General features: G+C 36.6%; 1 protein-coding gene across 1 annotated transcript in view; it reads left to right on the top strand.

The window, feature by feature from the left end:
• Nucleotides 1-18,623, top strand: part of LOC134540309 (protein patched) — a 118,692-nt gene extending 100,069 nt beyond the window's left edge. Inside the window, exons 16-22 of the mRNA XM_063382969.1 lie at nt 1,668-1,984; nt 2,609-3,028; nt 5,337-5,479; nt 6,219-6,318; nt 8,705-8,989; nt 10,733-10,859; nt 13,071-18,623. Coding sequence (XP_063239039.1) covers nt 1,668-1,984; nt 2,609-3,028; nt 5,337-5,479; nt 6,219-6,318; nt 8,705-8,989; nt 10,733-10,859; nt 13,071-13,186 — 1,508 coding nt within the window. The 3' untranslated portion in view covers nt 13,187-18,623. The remainder of the gene's footprint in view (nt 1-1,667; nt 1,985-2,608; nt 3,029-5,336; nt 5,480-6,218; nt 6,319-8,704; nt 8,990-10,732; nt 10,860-13,070) is intronic.
• The last annotated feature ends 2,549 nt before the right edge of the window (nt 18,624-21,172 follow it).

The raw sequence follows: 21,172 nt of genomic DNA, 5'->3' as shown, positions 1-21,172 counted from the left end.
ATGAATTAATTTACAAATTTAATGCACAACTCATGAAACACGGAGTTTACATCCACACACATCATGATTGCACGCGATGGTGTCCGTCTCTTACCACATCAAACACACTCCCCTCCCTTGTTCGTGGCCAGAGTCGGGAGACTTCTGCTGGCCCCCGCCCCTCTCCCTATAGTCCCCGCTGCATTCGACCCCTCCTTCAGTGCCAGGGATTAGAAGTCCAGCCAGCCCAAACCTGCCACCATCCACGAGACAATGCGTTGTTGTATTTGGGCCGAACAGAGGGGTTTATCGCGTACGCAGTTTTTGGGTCTTAAATTATTTTGAAATGGTTGATAAACAGCATTGTGGCTTTAAGTACGACCCCGGACTCTTGTTCTAGAGGAGCCAGGCTCGAATCCTTCACTGACCATCTCGATGTTGGCTTTCAATGTTTTCCCGATATCACTTTGTGTGAATGCTGGGATGGTTTCTCGCCATAGGCCGTGGGTCATTATTTCCCAAGTTTCCTTGAACTGTGATTTTGAGTGTACCCTTCTTGCTGCGACGGGACGTTAAGCCAGTGATTCCCAACCTTTTTTGGGTCACGGCATTCTAAACATATTTTGATGAAATCGGCAGCACATAACATACTTATATCTTTCTGCCATTTTGGTATTTTTAATTTTTATAGTGAATATTAACTGGAGCTAGTGCACCACAGCTTTGTGCCTTTGCTTCCTTTCTGCACCTGAAAGTAATATTTTATTAATTTTTACATTGTACTAGTTTCTATTTATATTATTATTAGGGATGAAAAAATCAGACCCTCAAATACTATCAAATCCTTAATATTAAAAGGATTTGATATTTAAGGAAAAAGATTTGAAGAAAAGTATTAGAGGAAATAAAGTAAATGAAAAAAATTCAACACTGATAACCTCTTAAGTTTACTATGTCAATTTTTCTCTTCATAGCTCTCCTGTTACCATTCCGCAAGATACTGTAATTTTAAAATGTAACTATATAAATAAAATTACACTATATATTGATTCTGGAAACTGAAGTTTATAAAACAAAATTTAAAGGGGTTGAATGTATCAACAACATAGTAAAATTTTTATTTTTTAGGCCATTTTTTTTAATTTTTGGCCCTTGAAATCTAGATTTTGATTTAAGGGTTATATATATGAGCTAAGTCTTTGGAATATGAATTTGAAATTCAGATTAAAAAAAATAATAGGGATTTGGCCCATCACCAAATATATATATATATATATCTCGCATACACACTCTCACTCTCTACACACTCACTCACACACTCACTCACTGTCACCCCCACACTCACTCACTCTCACCCCCACACTCACTCATTCTCACCCCCACACTCACTCACTCTCACCCCCACACTACACACACACTCACTCTCCACACTCAACTCACTGTCACCCACTCAACTCACTGTCACCCCCTCACTCACTCTCACCCCCACACTCACACACACTCACTGTCACCCCCACACTCACTCACGGCGCACAAACCCAAAATAACGCACACGTACAGAGGTTGCAGGGCACAGTGAGTGGGAAACCCCATGCTTATTCCCAGGAGTACGGAACAAGAGTCATGTTGCTTGTGGGGGGGAATGCCTAGCGCGGCTACAGCGGGGGGTTCGTGGGCGCTTGCCGCAGACCTGCAGAGGGCGTTCGACCGCGACTGGCGGCGCGGCAGCATCACGCAGGAGCGGTGGTTCGCCAACGCCAGCGACGAGGGCATCCTGGCCTACAAGCTGCTGGTGCAGACGGGCCACGTCGACAACCCCGTCGACAAGTCCCTGGTGGCCAGCGCGCGGCTCGTCGACGCCGACGGCATCATCAACCCCAAGGCGTTCTACAACTACCTGAGCGCGTGGGCCCACAACGACGCGCTGGCGTACGGGGCGTCGCAGGCCAGCCTGCGGCCGGAGCCCAAGGAGTGGCACCACGCGGCGTCCGACTACGAGCTCAAGGTCAGTCTCCTCTCTGCGGTCGGTGGGTTTCCCCGAGTTCCCTGCGAGAGGATGCGCAATGAATAGGTGGATCGCGATAAAACCGAAATATGTATGTTAAAACACTGCATTACACCAAAATGCAAATTAATACACCATTTAGCATGGATTTAAGTGGCATTTAATCAAAACTCGATTCAAATCGCAAAAAAAAAAAAAAAAAATCTTATAATGTTTGAAATTCAAGGAATGCATTTATTTCCGGAAAAAAAAATTGGTACCAAAGTGCATGTATCAGAAAAATTAATGTAATATTTCTACTGTGCATCTTTTATTGAATCAATCCTAAATCGCAAATGCTCACTAATCTATTTTTATTGTTCGGAATGTATCTGTTTTAGATCAATTTATTAATATTAATTTTTACCGTAAAAACACAGCATATAATTTCTACCTATATTTTGGTGGAGTAAAAATTAAATAAACGAAAGTGGGCTAACAATATAACCATAAAATATTGTTTCTAACAATGTATGAATGACTGAATTGGTGATTAACAAGTCTTATACATCAGGGTCATTAGAGAGGTGTCCGTGGTGTAGTCGAGGAGAGTCGCGAGCGGGGGTTCTGGCGGTGGTTTTGCAGATCCCCAAGTCGGGGCCGCTGACGTACGCCCAAATCCCGCTGTACCTGCGCGGGCTGAACGGCACGGAGCGCGTCACGGAGGCGCTGGCGCAGGTGCGGGAGCTGTGCCGCCGCTTCGAGGAGCGCGGCCTGCCCAACTACCCGTCGGGCATCCCCTTCCTGTTCTGGGAGCAGTACCTGGGGCTGCGGCGGGCGCTGGGGCTGGCGCTCGCCTGCGCGCTGGCGGGAGGCTTCGGCGCGACCTGGGCGCTGGCGCTGAGCGCCCGGACCGCGGCGCTGGCAGCGTGCGGGCCCGCCGCGGTGGCCCTGCAGCTGCTGGGGGCCATGGGGCTGGCCGGCGTGCGGCTGAGCGCCGTGCCCGCCGTGCTGCTGGTCCTGGCCGTCGGCGTGGGCGCACGCTTCACCGCGCACCTCTGCTTCGTGAGTGCCCCTCCTCGCCCGCCTCCCGTCTGTCCGTCCGCGCGCCGTCCTCAACTCACCTCTGCTTCGTGAGTGCCCCTCCCGCCCGCCTTCCCGTCCGTCCTCAACTCATCGTCACGCCCGCCGACAGTTATCCTCCGTGCATGAGTTCAAACCCAATCAGGGCCGGTGCAAGGTCAATTGGCGCCCTGGGCGAAGAACCTTAATGCCCCCCCCCCCCCACCCACCACCACCCACCACCACCGGACACCCCAAAAAATTTTTTCCTTGCCTCAAAATACAAAAATACATCACGTAAGCCTAAGATTTTGACAACAATCAAATTCAAATGTAAGCTGGCTTGTGTTTTTTTTTTACTTATTACAAATCATAAACAGGTCACCGTGGACTTCAAATAATTACTTATATCAATATAAACTATAAACATTCCAAAATGTTACAATTTCATCTAGTTTCAATAATTGTTAAACATGTCATATCAGCTGTTGTGTGTCGTGCTGCGCCGCCCCCGGCTACTTGGCGCCCTGGGCGGTTGCCTAGTTTGCCTGTATGGACGCACCGGCCCTGACCCCAATAATAGGACGAAATTACGAGGTTTTTTTTGGCTAATAGAACTCATTGGAAACTAGGGATGGGCCAGTAAAATCCTCAAAAAAACCATAAAATCCTTAGTATTCAAAGGATTCAATATTCAGGGAAAAAATATTACTGGGAAGAAAGTTAATCAAAAAATTAAAACACTGTTAACTTCTGAAGTTTATTGGCCAATTTTTTTTGTTCTTTACGCCTATCCTGTTACCAATCAAACTATTGAAGGGTTGGCTGTCTCACTGCCATAGCAAACATTTTTTATTTCTTGTATATAATTTCATTTTCGACCCTTGAGCCTTACGTTCGAACTCGAGGGGTATAGTTGTTGAAGTAATTTTTGTGATTAAATATTTGAGATTCGGGTTCGAGAAAATTGGGAATCGGCCCATGACTTTTGGAAACCTTAAGTTTTTTTTAGTACGCACAGGCACATTTACAGTTATGCCCATTATAAAGGTTTACAGTCTTAGGATTTTTTTTAACTTGGAGTTTGAAAAATTGTACATTAAGTGACGGGGAGGGAACTCAACAAAATTATTTCCTCCCCCCCCCCCCCCCCCCCAGGCCCTTTAGTTTCTTTCGACGGCCCTGATCATCACCACTGACTTGTTTCCAGCCTGTGGCCGGGTCAGCAAAGTGAAATGCTTCCGTCTTCCTCTTGTCACTCCACCATTGCTCCTCTTTTGCTCTGTTACATTCTTCTCTCTCCTGCACTCCTTTAACTATCCGCTCTTCCCGCCTCCTTATGGTCGGGGGTTTCTTCCTGTGTACTTTGAATCCATTTCTTTTCCCCATTCCCTGGACATGGCCAAACCATCTTATGCTTGCTTTTTCCATGATCTCATTTGAGTCCCGTACTCCTGCTTTTTGCTTGCAACATCTCATTCCTGGGCCTTTTCTTCATTTTGCTTTAGGTTGCTGCAATGGAGACAATTGATTTAAATTGTTCTTTGTACATATGCCATTTCTGGTTACACTGTGTGTCATAACAAACCTCAATAACGGACAAAAAAGATGAATACACAAACATGCCAAAAAAAAGCCAATAACATACAGTGTAACCAGTAATGGCTTTATGTCCTAGAAAACTTTTTAAATCACATTTTATTTATTAGTTTTATTATTTTTCTGATGAAAAAATGTATTCACAATCTAGTGATATGTTTTCCATCCAGTACGTTTGGGATTATCTCAGCACAATAAAACAAGCAAATGTGAAACAGTGCAAGTTGGCTTCACATAAATGTGGAATTTAACTGGGTGAGCTTATTGACAATGATCCGTGCCTAAAAGTTTTTGATGCCATTAACATTCTGTCGATGTCGATGACATGTTTAGCTGAAACCATTAATTCATTAAGCTTCACTGTCTTAGTTTTGGTAAATTATAAGGTGGCCATTTTCAGAAGCAATAGTAATGGTATGAAATACCAGAATTATGGTACAGTGTGGTGAAAATTATTGTACACAGAGTGAACAAGTGAAGAATTATGTTATGCCTTTCTGACCACACCCCCCTCACCAGTTTCATCTGTTGCTTCCCTATTTTTCACTTTATCGGATTTTCTTGCATTGTACACATTTCAGAGGTTCAAAATGAAACTCATGCAGCATTAATTTATCTTATTTTACTCTTTCCTAAATTTCATTCACCTTCAAAAGTATGAATGAAATCTTGTGGAGTTAAAAAAAAAAAAATTGTTTTCTTTTTTATTCAGGGTTTCGTGACGGCCATCGGATGTCGGAACAGAAGGGTCCAACTGTCATTGGAGAAAATGTTCCCCCCGGTGGTTCACAGTGCCTTCGCCTTACTGATCGGTGTCCTAATGCTGGCGTTCTCGGAGTTCGATTTCATAGTTAGGTAAGGACTACTTGTGTTTGCCGACGTGATACAACACTTTTCAAGCAAAGCAAGTATTCTTCACTTAAATAAAAAAGAAACCCTAACTAACTTTCATTTATGGGTTGAATCTATTTCTTCTTGAATTCAAATCACGAATTTGATTCTTTAAAGAGTGCCTCTAATTAAAATATAGATCATAAAGAATCAAAAATAAAACAATTATAAGTTAAAATGAAGTTTTTTTTTTAAATAAAAAGAGCAATTTCCATGTTCCATGTTCAGGATAAAAAAAAAGGCACAAATATTTGATGTAGAATTAACAAACATCTTGAGAGCACTACAGTTAGGGACAAAAAAAAAATTCTCTGGTAGTTTCTGTAGAGATAAATATTGTAGTACTTGTCAACTACACAGTTGCTAGTGTTTTTGATTCTTTAAATATTTTTTTGTAGGTTTTTTTCCTCAAATATCAAATCTTTCAAACACTAAAGATTTCAGGACTTGATTGGTCCCATCACTAGAAATATTATTTTTTAATATAATAAATCATTACACTTGCTAATACAAAACAATATTTAATGACTTACAAAAATTTATACTAAATTATCTGACTTATTACAGTTTGTCTAGTTTATATTAAATTAAATACCCAATTCTTGTGATGTATAATTTAAGTGTATAGTGATTAAATGAAAATTTTAGGATATTAAATAAAAAAATATTGTGTGGTTAATAATTTTTTTAAAATTATTTTCAGGTACTTCTTCTACGTTCTCTTCGTTCTAGTTCTAATAGGACTCGTCAACGGATTGGTGTTCTTTCCCGTCATTCTTTCGCTAATTGGACCTGGTGCTGAAGTGAGTTAGACATTTTTTTTAAAGGGAGGTTATTACATTAGGTTTTTTTTTTCCATAGGCACTACTTAGTTTATGTATACAGTAGAACCTCATGTTTACGTGCTCGGAATTTATGAATTTCCGTGATTAATGTATTTTTTTTTTTACTCCAACTATATTTTTCCCATTTAGAATAAATAATTTTTTTTCAGTTATATGGAGCAGTACTCCATATCATTCACTTTAAGTCTTGAGATTTAAAAGCACATATATAATTTGTATTTGTATGTAGCCTTTTTTTTCATCCTGTCAATTTTTCGTTGTCATGCTGTGCTTGGATCGTAAAAAGTAACGCTCCTTAATTATATGGAGCAGTACTCAATATCATTCACTTAAATCTCTTGAGATTTAAAAGTACGTATATGATTTGTATTTGTATGTAGCCTTTTTTTTCATCCTGTCAAATTTTTCGTTGTCATGCTGTGCGCGGATCGTAAAAACGTAATGCTCCTTAATTATATGGAGCAGTACTCAATATCATTCACTTAAGTCTTGAGATTCAAAAGCACGTATATAATTTTGTATTTGTATGTAGCCTTTTTTTTAATCCTGTCAATTTCTCGTTGCACGCTGTGCTTGGATCGTAAAAACGTAACGCTCCTTAATTATATGGAGCAGTACTCAATATCATTCACTTAAATCTCTTGAGATTTAAAAGCACGTATATGATTTGTTTTTGTATGTAGCCTTTTTTTTCATCCTGTCAATTTTTCGTTGCACGCTGTGCTTGGATCGTAAAAACGTAACGCTCCTTAATTACATGGAGCAGTACTCAATATCATTCACTTAAATCTCTTGAGATTTAAAAGCACGTATATGATTTGTATTTGTATGTAGCCTTTTTTTTCAACTTGTCAATTTTTCGTTGCACACTGTGCTTGGATCGTAAAAACGTAACGCTCCTTAATTACATGGAGCAGTACTCAATATCATTCACTTAAATCTCTTGAGATTTAAAAGCACGTATATGATTTGTATTTGTATGTAGCCTTTTTTTTCATCCTGTCAAATTTTTCGTTGTCATGCTGTGTGCGGATCGTAAAAACGCAATGCTTCTTAATTATATGGAGCAGTACTCAATATCATTCACTTAAGTCTTGAGATTTAAAAGCACGTATATGATTTGTATTTGTATGTAGCCTTTTTTTTCATCCTGTCAATTTTTTGTTGTCATGCTGTGCGCGTATCATAAAAAGTAACGCTCCTTAATTATATGGAGCAGTACTCAATATCATTCACTTTAAGTCTTGAGATTTAGAAGCACATATATAATTTGTTTTTGTATGTAGCCTTTTTTTTTAACTTGTCAATTTTTCGTTGCACGCTGTGCTTGGATCGTAAAAACGTAACGCTCCTTAATTACATGGAGCAGTACTCAATATCATTCACTTAAATCTCTTGAGATTTAAAAGCACGTATATGATTTGTATTTGTATGTAGCCTTTTTTTTCATCCTGTCAAATTTTTCGTTGTCATGCTGTGCGCGGATCGTAAAAACGTAATGCTCCATAATTATATGGAGCAGTACTCAATATCATTCACTTAAATCTCTTGAGATTTAAAAGCACGTATATGATTTGTATTTGTATGTAGCCTTTTTTTTCATCCTGTCAAATTTTTCGTTGTCATGCTGTGCGCGGATCGTAAAAACGTAATGCTCCATAATTATATGGAGCAGTACTCAATATCATTCACTTAAATCTCTTGAGATTTAAAAGCACGTATATGATTTGTATTTGTATGTAGCCTTTTTTTTCATCCTGTCAAATTTTTCGTTGTCATGCTGTGCGCGGATCGTAAAAACGTAATGCTCCATAATTATATGGAGCAGTACTCAATATCATTCACTTAAATCTCTTGAGATTTAAAAGCACGTATATGATTTGTATTTGTATGTAGCCTTTTTTTTCATCCTGTCAAATTTTTCGTTGTCATGCTGTGCGCGGATCGTAAAAACGTAATGCTCCATAATTATATGGAGCAGTACTCAATATCATTCACTTAAATCTCTTGAGATTTAAAAGCACGTATATGATTTGTATTTGTATGTAGCCTTTTTTTTCATCCTGTCAAATTTCTCGTTGCACGCTGTGCTTGGATTGTAAAAACGTAACGCTCCTTAATTACATGGAGCAGTACTCAATATCATTCACTTAAGTCTCTTGAGATTTAAAAGCACTTATATGATTTTGTATTTGTGTGTAGCCTTTTTTTATCATCCCGTCAAATTTTTCGTTGTCATGCTGTGCGCGGATCGTAGAAACGTAACGCTCCTCGAGGGTAAACCCACGGACACACTCGGTGATGTTCAGTCGGGAACGGAGAGTGACAGTCGCTGGGTCCCCAGGTGGAGCCGCGCGACCACGAGGACCGCATCGCCACGCCCTCGCCTCCCCCCTCCCCGGCGCGGCACCGCACGGGCTCCTGCCGGGTGGGGCGGGTGGCTCCACCCCCGCGCGCCCCGTGCGGCGTGGGGGGAGGGGGGCGTCTTCACGCCGCACCCTCGCTCACCACCATCACGGAGGAGGGCAACTCCTGGCAGTCGTCTCGCTCCACCCACTCCACCCACGAGATCGTGGTGCAGCCGGAGCTCGTGGTGGAGACCACCACCAACTACGGCCCGGCCACCCAGGTGCAGGCCGGTCACGCAAATTACAACAACACTTAACTACTGGCTCGCTGTGGGAAAGGTTTCGATGGAGATTAAAAAACTGACGAAAACCGGCTTCTACCGCGCGGCTTAGGTTCCCCCCCTCCCCCTTCTTTGCGACAGAGAATTTCCGTCACTCCCCTCTCCATCGCAAAGAAGGGAGGGGGGGGGGGAACCTAAGCTGCGCAGTGGAAGCTAGTTTTCGTCAGTTTTTTAATCTCCATCGAAACCTTTCCTACAGCGAGCTAGTATAGTACATAGTGGAAAAATTCGTAAGCATTGCAATATATCAGAATTAATGACGTGGAAATGCTGAAAAGTACATAATATGACTGACGAAAATCATTGCCGCCGTTCCATGCAACTAAATTTTTGCCAAGGCTAATACCTATTATTGTTCTTCTGCACAGCCATCACGTTACATAATTTTTTAATGCAAAATTTTTTTTTCCCACCAGACATTGGTTTTTGTTAGAGATCATCTTAAGGCGCCCGCCCAGCCAAGGGCGTTATCTGTGTTGGCGAGGCGGGATGATAAAAGTGCAACGCTTGCTGGTGCTTCTAAGCGCAAGGCTGTGAAACGGGGGTGTAGTTGTCTTGTCGTGCATGGGGCAGTTATGAGAGTTGAGCGGTGACCATTACACTACATGGCGGAGAAATAAAGTCACAAGGTGTAATGCAAGTCGCTTAAGTGCTTTCAAGAATCTGTACCGGGGCTGTTTCATGCCTTAAAAATTATTCTGAAAACATGTGTTTTAGCCATTTTCACAGATAAAACTTTAGAAATGGTCCTTAAAAGAGATGAAAAATCAACTCTGTGTGTGAGATTCAATCGTATTCTTCCTCCACAAACATACAAAATTTAAATATATTACGATGAAAAACTATTTTCAAGCTGGAGGTTCAATTGTGCAAATGCTACCACACCATGGAAGGGCAGAAGGTGTTAGTTATCAGTAGAGACAAACATGTATGGTTTTATTTTTGGTCCAATTTTTTTTTAAAACAAGATTTTAGTGTTTATGTTTTTATTTGTGTATAATCTAACTTTAATACCTTCTCCACCAAAATAGTGGTAAATTTTTATATGCTGCATTTTTTACGATAAAATAATTTGTAATAGATCTGTCTAAAACAGATACATATAGAACAATGAAAAAAATAAAATAATTTTATTTTCTGAGCCTCGCACTTTGCTACAATATTTTTTTTTCTTTCCAGAAATGAAATTCCTTGAATTTCAAACATTAAAAGATTACTTGTTTTAAGATTTGAATTAACATTTTGGTTAAATGCTGCTTAATTCCCTGATATAACGTGCATTGCGGTTGCTATATGGTGTATAAACTTGCATTTCGGTGTTAATGCGGTGTTTTTTGACATGCTTTTCTGTTTCATCGCAATTCACCATATTGTACTGTCAAAGTAATACGGCCACATGTCAAAAGTAGAAACTTTTAACAAAGAGGCTATATTATTGCAATAACATGGTTAAATTTCAGACTTGCGTGCATCGCAACATCGTGATTTGACCGTTATTTATCAAAATTCAGGTATGGCCTTATTACATTGGTAAAATTGGCAGATGTTGTTTCCATTGGCGATCTTGACTCAATATCACATTTTTTTTGAGGTACGGCTCTATTACTTTGACAGTGCGATATAATCTTGTCCCAACTGGTGTATCAGTTGGCACAGTGGTAACGATAGCCACCGGTGTTCCAGACCACGACCCAGACGGGCGACAGATCGTCGTCCCAGAGCTCCACGCCTCCGCCGCCGGGCCACTCGGTCACCACCAAGGTCACCGCGACGGCCCACGTCAAGGTTGAGGTCCACACGCCGCTGTCAGGTGAGCGCCGCACACTCGACACGGCTCTGCCCTTCTCCGTGAGGAAACGTCACGGGTAGGGCCGTGTCATTTTTTTTTTTGCTGAAAAATCATGAACGCTCATTGAACCGCAGTAAGACATTCCCGCGCCAGCGATTGTTCCCTCGTGACTGGCGGCCGTCCGCAAGAGAAGTCATTGCCCTGTTTAGCCGGGCCATTCAGGATACGTTTACTTCCGCCTTGGATGGCTGTGATTGGCGTGCCAACAGTGGACACGCGTGCCTGAAATAAACCCTGCCCACCACGAAACACAGACAATGTCTGGAAATCTTTGAGGAAAAATACATTTGGGTCCAGCACAAGTCAAATAAATCAATTTACGCTTGGGAAGTTTCGACAAACAGAGAGTACCTAGAAGGCAGCAATTATTATTTGGTGCTAAAAGGTGCCGCATAAATTGCAATGAAGCAAGGAATTGCTTTTACATTTTTTTTTTTTGGAACACAATTCAAAACCCAATAGAGAAGACAAAAATGATTACTTTCCGAAATAAAATAGATTTTTGTAAAGAACTACCTTTTCCAGTTTATGTTTTATACAAAAAATAAGTGTGACTCAAATGTTAAAATTTTATGGTGTTTAATGCAATAAAACTTGAACAATGTTTTAAGTTTTTACTTTAACATATATCTTTATGCAATTAAGAATGACATTGAATGAGGGTGGAGCTTTTAAGGATCAGTCCCATTCCTCTTTTTTTTTCCTGGTCATTACTAGTACTTAAGGGATATTTCTGAAATTTTATTTTAACATGGTACCTTCCTTATAAGAGTTGTTTTTACATGAATATTTTCAACAGAAATTCACTAAGTTGCACAAGTGTTTGTAATTATTATATCTTGTGCAAGACTGTTTACACCCATTACATTTAGTGTTTTATCAGTTGAAAATGTTTCTCACATCAAAAAAATACAAGTGAGGTATCAAGTTAAAAAAAATTTCAAAAATAGCCCTTAAATGAAAGTATGACAAGAAAAAAAAAGTTGTGTGTGCGACCAAACCATAAACAGATTAGATCTCTCAAGTTTCTGAAAGTGGTTTCAAAGCAGACTTTTACACCATGAATGAGAATTCATATTTCCAGTGCATTCATGTAGGGTTAGATAAAAAGATTTTTTCAGTTTTCCTCTGTTCTGGAATTATAGCTTGTGACAATAAAATTTCTTGTTTGATAGAAGGCGGTGGTGAAGTGATACAACACTGGACACTTGTGCCATAGAACTTGGGTTCGAATCTTGGTGCTAACCATTCTGATTTCGGTGTTCCAGCTATGTACGATTTTACTCTTTTTGAAGGCCTATTAATTTTTGTACTGATCAAAAGGCCAGAAATATGAATTAAAATTAATTTTCTCACAACCATATTTTAGTGTTTTATTATTCTGTAGAATAACCAATGAATAATTTGTGTGGCATGTAAAGAAAAAACAAAAAAAATATTTATACAAAAAAAACTTTGATTATAAAAAACTACTAATGAACAATACATAGATTAAAAAATTAAATTATATTTTTTCAATATTTCTGTGCAAACATCATGGCTTTCCTGCTGACAGCTTATTCTACATATATGCACACAAAGACTGCTAATAAAGCAATTCAGCATTACAGATATAATATTTTTTTAAATTATTATTTTGTTCCCAACAGATACGTCAAGTTGGACTCATTACAACAAAAATCTCAACTTCGTTAAAGTTCGAAAATATGTGTTTATGATTTAAAATTCTAATTAAAAATTTAATCAGTGGTCTAAAAAAATATAATTTTTAAACATAAGATTTAACTGGTTAAAAAAAAAATGTATTGCCACATTATTTTATTTATTTCATTTTACTCTCTCTTCTTATTTTACTGTTTTTTGGATAAAATTTTCTTGGACTCCTGTGAAATGTGGAAAAAAAAAGCTTCACTGTACGTTGAAATTTTGTTAGAAATATATTCAATGTTCATGAATAATTTGATACTAAATTATCTTTGTTGTGAGATTCTACAGGCAGGCTGTGTTAAACAATGCCGCGGGCCAGAGTTGGCCATTGCTGCCAAGGGCAATTGGCGGCCAGTTATTTTCCCCAGCATCAATGATTTGTCGTCGTCACGTGCTGCAGTCTCCAACGACCGCGTTCTCGACGAGTTGTTAAAATTTGTTTGTGTGTGTGTGTGTGCGTCTCAGGATCGGCGGACAGAGAAGCTGGGAGCAGCGGCGGCAGCAGCAGCAGGTCTCGGTCGAGCCGAGGCAGTCGAGACTCGGGCTCCGAGTCGGACAGCGCGGGTCGGAACGGCTCGTAGCGGCACCCTCCCTCCCTCCCGCATGTTACCAGAGAAAACAATCAGCGTAAAGCAGCCAATGCGGTGCCCATCGTCGCAACGGGGCAAGAGCGGCCGATGACCCAGAGTGCAACAAGCCTGCGGTAGTTTCGCATCTCGCCTGTTGCACGACAGCCCCACGGCGAACCTCCTCAGTCGGGTTTGCTTCGCATCCAGGAGCAAGACCTTTCACGACTGTGGGCAACACACTGCCATCAACTGAACATTGAATCCATGAACAGTTTCCATTTATTTCTTCCTGGTGCTGAGGTCTGGTTCGTGGAAACCGATTCTTGGTTGGTTCTTATTTTTTTTTTTTTTTAATAAATTTCATATGCAGGGACAAAGAGTTCATGATGAAATGTGATAAGACTGAAATAACACCTAAAAGTATATCAATACACCATGTTATCACTTAAATGCTATTAAATTTTAAAAAAAAAGTTTCCTTTTAATGTACAGTAGATCCTGTTCTTCAGGAAAAGTTATACAAAAAACAAAACAGGATTTGTAGGTTAAAAACTTAGGTCTACATTTACAGTATATAGTATTACAACTAGGTATGGGCCAATCAAAACCTCAAATACCATTAAATCTGTAGTATTCTAAAAATTTGATATTCGAGGAAAAAGATTTGAAGAAAAATATTACAGGAATTTAAGGAATCTAAAATATTCACACTGTACCTCTGACATTTCATAGGTCAATTTTTTCCCAAAACCCTATCCTGTTCCCCCAGGATACTGTACTTTTAAATGTAATATACATATAAATAAAATTACAATATGTATTGATTTTGGAAACTTCGTTTGTAAAACAAACATTTTAAAGGTTTAAATATTTCGACACCTTAGTTAATATTTTTAATATCTTGTATATTATTTTATATTTGACCATTAAGACTTGGGGGCAGTACTCCAAGAAACTAAAATAAGGGTTTGGTTTAGGTGTTGAATATGCTACAACTGTACCCTAACTGTATTCCTAGTTCATGATAGGTAGGATACAGCTAGTAGTCCCTTATTTTTAGGGAACAGATTTTGGTGTCCTACCTGTTACCAATCTATCACCCAAATTCTGCACATACGCAGAGCTCATTCTTTTGTTGATTTCGTACAGATGGCGGACCTGTGTCTGGCGCCATTAACTTGTATATTGAAAATGAGTTTCTAGCCTCGTGCAGGGCACTGTTTATTAAAACGGTTGGTTCCTTACTGGGATGCAGTTTGGACACATATGGCCCGCTAGTTAGGCAGTCTCTTTTACTACCTTACCCGAATATCTTGGAATACCGCCTTTTAGATACGGATTTGAGGGGTATATTCGAGGTTCTCTTTGGAACTCAGAATTCGAGATTTGGATTCAAGAATACCGGTATTGGGATTCAGTTCATCACTAATTAAAACTAAAATTAAGCTATAAGAAAAGTGTATTTATGAAGAAAACAACATTGATTTTTATAGTTTTACCCATCCAAACTGTTTTATTGCATAATCGTCGCACTTTTTAAACTAAAATTAAGTTTGAAAAGTAGGGGTTCCTTTTATTTGTTTGGTAAAGTTATCCATAAAAACAAAACCTATTCATGGAAAGTATGTTTATTTAATAAAAAAAAATAGAGTATACAAAGGCATGCCAAACAATTTAAATTAATAAGTCATGTAACAAAATTATTTTTTTCAACTAAGTAGAAAAACAAAAACCGTGACCCGAACATGAGCCGATACTAACACTTAACTATCGTCGTCGTACACACCCTGATAGAGTGTGGGCTTATTAAATGTAGTTAACTCGGTACTAGACAGAGCGCGTGCATTGCATGCAATTGGTGAGCTATCTATATCAATATTTCACTACATGTGCGCGCTCTATACAGGAATCAATATAATCAAACATGAATGACGGTAACTAGTGCTGGCTACATTTTTATAAGCGGTACACATCGGCGACAAAGATGAACAGATCAAGATTATATTGTTAAAATATAATAATATAAAATAAAATTTTCACATCAGACAACTTCGTATTTCTATTAATTAAATAAGTAAGCAGTAATATCCGTATGAACATTATACTGCAACTTTAAAATACATTGTTTATATGGAATGGTATCTACACAAAGCGCTCTGAATCTAACACCGGGACCACAAACATCATGTAATTTTTATGCAAAAAAAAATTCTCTCTCTTTAATGTGTATAATAATGGTATGACGATTATGCACATGCAAAAATTATGTGATAAAACATGGTACGTGCTTTTTAAGGCATATTTCATTTTATTCAGACTTACAGTGATCCCATCTGGTCCAGATAAACAGAACTCTACTTTATTTGATTGAATTAATGTCATTTACTTAAATTGAAGAGATACAGTTTCTTGTACAAACAAATGAAATTGGCCTAAAAATAAAATCATAAAATCTTGTCTCTATTTGCTTGGCATTGTTTGATTTTCTTTTAAATAGTCGAGGATTCTTCTCATGATGTTGAGTGCTATGGTGTCACATTCTCATAGGAAATCAAAGAACATTGATTCAGTTGCAACCCTCGACACATCTTGTTGATTAATGAACCAAAATTAATATATTATCACCTATTATTTAGAGTGAACAATTATTTTGGGAGGTTTGATTGCTGTAACTTTTTAATATATATTTTTTTGAAAATTTTCCAGGTTTTAAGGTAAAGGGTACAAATTATTAGAATTTTTGAAAATTTTTGTGACTGACTGATGTCTGTTGAAAATGTGATTATACTGTAGTAATTTTTTTTATAATTAAAGCATTATTGAAACCCAATGAAAAATATTTATTACTAAACGCTATAACTTTAGTCATTTTAATAAATTATGTGTTATGTCTATCACTGTACAAAGTAAAGTATTTTATAATAAGCAATGATATATGATCAAAAATTGTTTAGTCAAGGTATGGTGTGTCAAACCCTGTTTCTTAAATGCATGTAAAATAATTGTATTTATTAAACATAATTTTCAGTGTTTAGGTAGTAAATGTTACGTTAAGGTACTTTTCTGTAAGAAATCTCTTCTTTCGAAAACCAAAACTGAGAGTGCCTTCAAAATGAATTTTGTTCACTTATAGAAATGTTGATGTATAAAATGAGTGATCTTCATACAACTTTGGCAAACAAGGATCACAATGATGTAAAAATCTGGCTGTTATCGGTCTTATAATCAAAACTCTATTATCACATTAACATATCATAAAATAACCCTTGCATAGATAATGTCAATATTTTTGATAATGCATATTCTTTTTTGTCTTCAATCAAACAATGATACTGGAGAGCAAGGAAATTTGTTACTAAGGAGGATTGTGTATAATTATAGTTGTAAAATGAAGGCTCTACTTATAAATGGAAATTACAAACGGTAGATTTTCAAGCTTTATTACCAACTGAAATTCATAAAATATTAGTAACTGTTTTTCACTATTCTGAGTCATGATAAATTTATATTTATTTGTAAGTATAGTATGCTCTAGTACATTAAAAAAATGTTGGGAGGACATTTTTGAGGTTTTAACTAACTGTATTTAAAGTTTGTTTAGACACTATAATTAATATTTAACATAGAAATAACATAAGGTAATCTTAAACAAAAATTCCTTGTGGATTTGATTAAAATGTACATTTTCTTGAAGAAAAAAACAACTTATTAACAAATAAATTAATCAATATCCCTTCTAGAATAACTTAATTAAAAACTGTACGTGTCAAAGAACAGAGGATATTTATAATTTTGAAAATGGTTGACTCAGTTTAGTTTTGATGAAAACAAACCTCTTATATATATTTATTGTACAAAGTCCTTTCGAAAGATTGAATGAGAGCACTACTGAATCATGATATTTTTGTGAAACAATAAAAACATTAGAGATGGACAGAATGCAAATTTTTGGCCCGAGTTGATTCGAGATCAGTAATATCTTCTTTGATTTGAATCGAGTACACATATGATAATTTTTTTAGTCAAATAGAGTTCTACCTTATTAAAAAAAAATAAACAAACAGTAAATTAACTTTGTATTATTTTCTTTTTCATCTGCAATATTCTGGTTGGAAACAAATGTCCCGACTTCTAAACCCGCAATATATAGGCATTTTCAAACATCACATCCAAAATGTATTTTAAAACTGGCATTAAACTACACGTGCAATATGTAATGTTTGATGGTGAAAAAGATAATTGCATTTGCTCATTGATATAGGTTAGATGTCTGCCATATTACCAGATAGTCAAAGATATGAAGATACATGGTTTAACATTTTCGTTTTGTGGCGAACAGCGATCCTATAGATTACTGCTATAGTAAAAAAAAACATGTAAATTAGAGACATTAAAATGTTTTCTTTTAATGGTTTATCTGTTGTATTACAGTAGAGCATTCCAAAATTACGTCTTTCCCAATGTTTTCAAACGTAAATAGCAGAAGAAATGTTTTACTTTTTTTGGGCAGTGTAATTATGCAAAATAACCATGCTTAGGGAAAGCTGCATAAATAAAAATATGAGATTACTTTGGGAACTGTTTGCAAAATAATGGTATGTGAATTTAATGCTCCTTGCACATGTCAAATATGAAACAATTTATATAAAAAAACTGTCCAGTCACTTTCTGTCTAATGAAAAGAACTCAACTGTTGAGTCTAGCTTTAGCTACACGCTCTAATTGGCTTGAGTTTTTGAGTCTCAGTCCATCTCTAAAAAATATGAATTCTACATGGTATTAAAGAAAGAACTAAAATCATCACGAATAATTAAGCTACTTGATCATTATTATTAGATACTGTGAAAATGTAAATTTATTTTGGTGAATAAATTAATCTAGTGTTCATTTATATTGAATCACTGGTACAGTGAAATGCTGTAAGTCTATTTTTAGAAGCATCACTGTTGGTAAAGGTTATTGAAAACAATTTTTGTACAAAAATAATTTTAATTTAAGTGTTTATGTGGCTGGTCACTTTTTCATTTAATTTTGCTCATTACTGCATTTATTTAATATAACTGTAATAATAAATATATTTATTGATCAAATTTAATAAAATAAATATTTGTATATTTACATTGTACATTTATCTCTTGTAGCTTTGTAAAGTTGCATAAATTATTGAATTCTTTTTGTACAAATCTGACGTAAACGTTTGCGGCACTCCAACTTAAACTGAAAAAGTAAAGAGTGTGTGTAAATAGTGTAAATAATTACCCTTTAAAAATATAATTTATGTAATTATTTTATTGTAAATGAACATGTAAGTTGTAATTACTGTATTCATAGTTTATAACTAAACAAGTTTTTGAAACTGAAACAATGACATATATACCTCTGGAATAAAGATGGCGGAACTAGTATGTAGGATATTTTAGTGCAACGAAAGTAACACTTATTTATTGTATGAAATCTTTGTCAATATTTTTTAAAATAAAGACTATATCCAATAATAGCTGTATTTTTTTAATATGTAAATAACATTCTATTTAATACCCAACATTCCTAAAACAAATATTGTCTCTACTAACCTAAAATTTAAATAATTTTAGCACTGTAAATTAATAAAGACATAGTTAATACAGTAAAGTTGTTCAAAGACATTCCCACATGCTATGATTTCCTGTCTTAATACAGTTAAACGTTTTGATCCTACCATTTTCTCCATAAGATGTGCATAGTTCTGTCTCATGATCAAGTTACGGTTTTTGTGGTGAATATATTTAAAGTTGACAGAAAATTTGAGTTACTAGAATTGATTTACTAGTAATATGACGTTAACTAAGAATGGGATTAAATGCAAAATTAGGATATGCCTGTTTTATGTTATATATTATTTGCACTTAATTATCCAATACATATGCAAGTTAAAATTAATTTTTCCAATAATACATTTAAACTTTATGTAATTATGTAGTCATTGATTCTGGTTTCTACAAGAAAATGTAAGCATTAGTCATTGTATACTATTAGTCTATTAGCAAACTATGAAGTACATAAAATTTTCCTTTTCCTACCTAAGACATTTTCCCAGCTGATAAAAAGTTTTGATGATAGTTCCTTGAAAAAACATCTTAAAAGAGTTGTGCTGTTGTTGCTTTCTTCCAAAAAATTAGGGTAGTTCTAAATTATTAAGTGGTCACTTTATTCCGTTATTTTTAGTTTGGAATATTCTGTAATCCAGTATCAGTCAAGCTGCTCGCATTCAGACTGGGCATTTGAAAACCCATTAAAAATGGAAGTAATAGGGCGATGATTGATTAAAGGAAGTAATAGGGCAATGATCGATCAAAAATATTTAAGTTTGCTGACAACGATTAACTCTCTGGGTTGTACTGTCGCTACCCTTAATTTACACACTGCAAGTACGTTAAATAATTGAATTGCAAAACTTAATTTAAAAACTGCTTTCGCGATTATTACCACTTGCGTAACACTACATTCTCGTGCCGTGTCTGTGAAAGGCAGGTACAGGCCCACTGTCTAATCTCTCCCCTTTCTTCCCCTTGCTAGTGGACATGATCTGGCTGTCAACAGTAAGGGCTATCTCACTCACTCTATTTAAACGTCTAAGGCAACTCGAGTTGCAGATAACTCACGAGGCATGATTGAAGTGCCCTACCACACACAGAATATTGGTCACGTACACATCGGTTTATACATGTTTTTATTGCACCTACGGAGGTACATATTTTTTCTCTCTTTTGCAGTTTTATTTTTTCCTAATAAGTCTATCTACTGAAACAAATTTTGATCAAAATAAAATATTCTTCAACATTACTGCAATAAGCCACAGAAAAATAAACTTTGTGTATGCCTAGCTAAAATTTAATGGTTAACTACCTAGGTGAAGAAAATTAAATGTTTTTACGATAACAATACACAAAATATTATGAATTTTCACAATATTTTTTTTTGAGAGTTATGTTGCTGATAAATTTATTGAATTTTTTAATGGTTTTTATTTTATAACAAGCCATTGTAAACTGACTTTGTGCTAGCCACTGGATAAAAGCTAAGCCTAATAACTTCTGTACAATTTTTTTGGGGTCAAAATGAATGTCTTATTTGCCTGTGTAAGATATTGGTTAATATTTAAATAAATACATATTTCAATAAAAAATTTATTAAAGTTTCCATGAAAGCCTCTGAAAATGGATATCATGCACACGTTCTACTATGCATTAATTGTCATTTGGTTTTTATGCTTGGTTTTTTATGACAACAAACATAATAAATATGGCTATCTGTAAAATCTTTTTGTTTGGAAGACATATTGCTAGTAAAAATTATAATTTTAAGAATAAAAGTTTGGCACGACTAGTTTATGCTTCCTTTGGTGATGAGAAACATTGTAAATGCCCTTGTAATGAATCGCTGTATCCAAAAAAATTCATGTTTCACTAACAAATCATCCACATTTCCATAAAAAAAAATGCTAAATGATCATTATAAATACTTTTAAAGTAATGATAATACATTATTATTTAGGCCCATGTATCACATGTGCATGAACTTTGTGGATTAACTGCTATTTCGCATCATCCTAGAGCACGGGTCGGCAGACTTTGAAGTGAGATATGAGCCAAAAAAATTAAATAAACAGATTCTGAAATTTTTTTAGAGAGCTGCAACATGTATTTTATCTGCATCTGCACGGAATTAAAAGCAGGAATATTTCACAGCCCAGAAATAAGAAAATTCAGTAAGGACACAAGCCTTCGTAAATTCCATGAATAAGGCTGAGCGAAAATCCTTGACTTCATTTGTTGCAGTTGTCGGAAATTTTCAGGGCCAATGAAAAGCAGAAAACCATCCTGAACTGGTATACGATACAGTAGAGCACCCCTCAACCGGAATCATTGGGGGGAGGTCTGTTCCGGTTATGGGAAAATTCCGGGTAAGGGGAATTGTGGTAGGGAGGCAAAGAAAAAAGCCATTACATGCTGCAAATAT

This window comes from Bacillus rossius, chromosome 16 (assembly GCF_032445375.1).
Source record: "Bacillus rossius redtenbacheri isolate Brsri chromosome 16, Brsri_v3, whole genome shotgun sequence".
Taxonomy (NCBI): domain Eukaryota; kingdom Metazoa; phylum Arthropoda; class Insecta; order Phasmatodea; family Bacillidae; genus Bacillus; species Bacillus rossius.
This window is presented reverse-complemented; position numbering and strand designations above follow the sequence as displayed.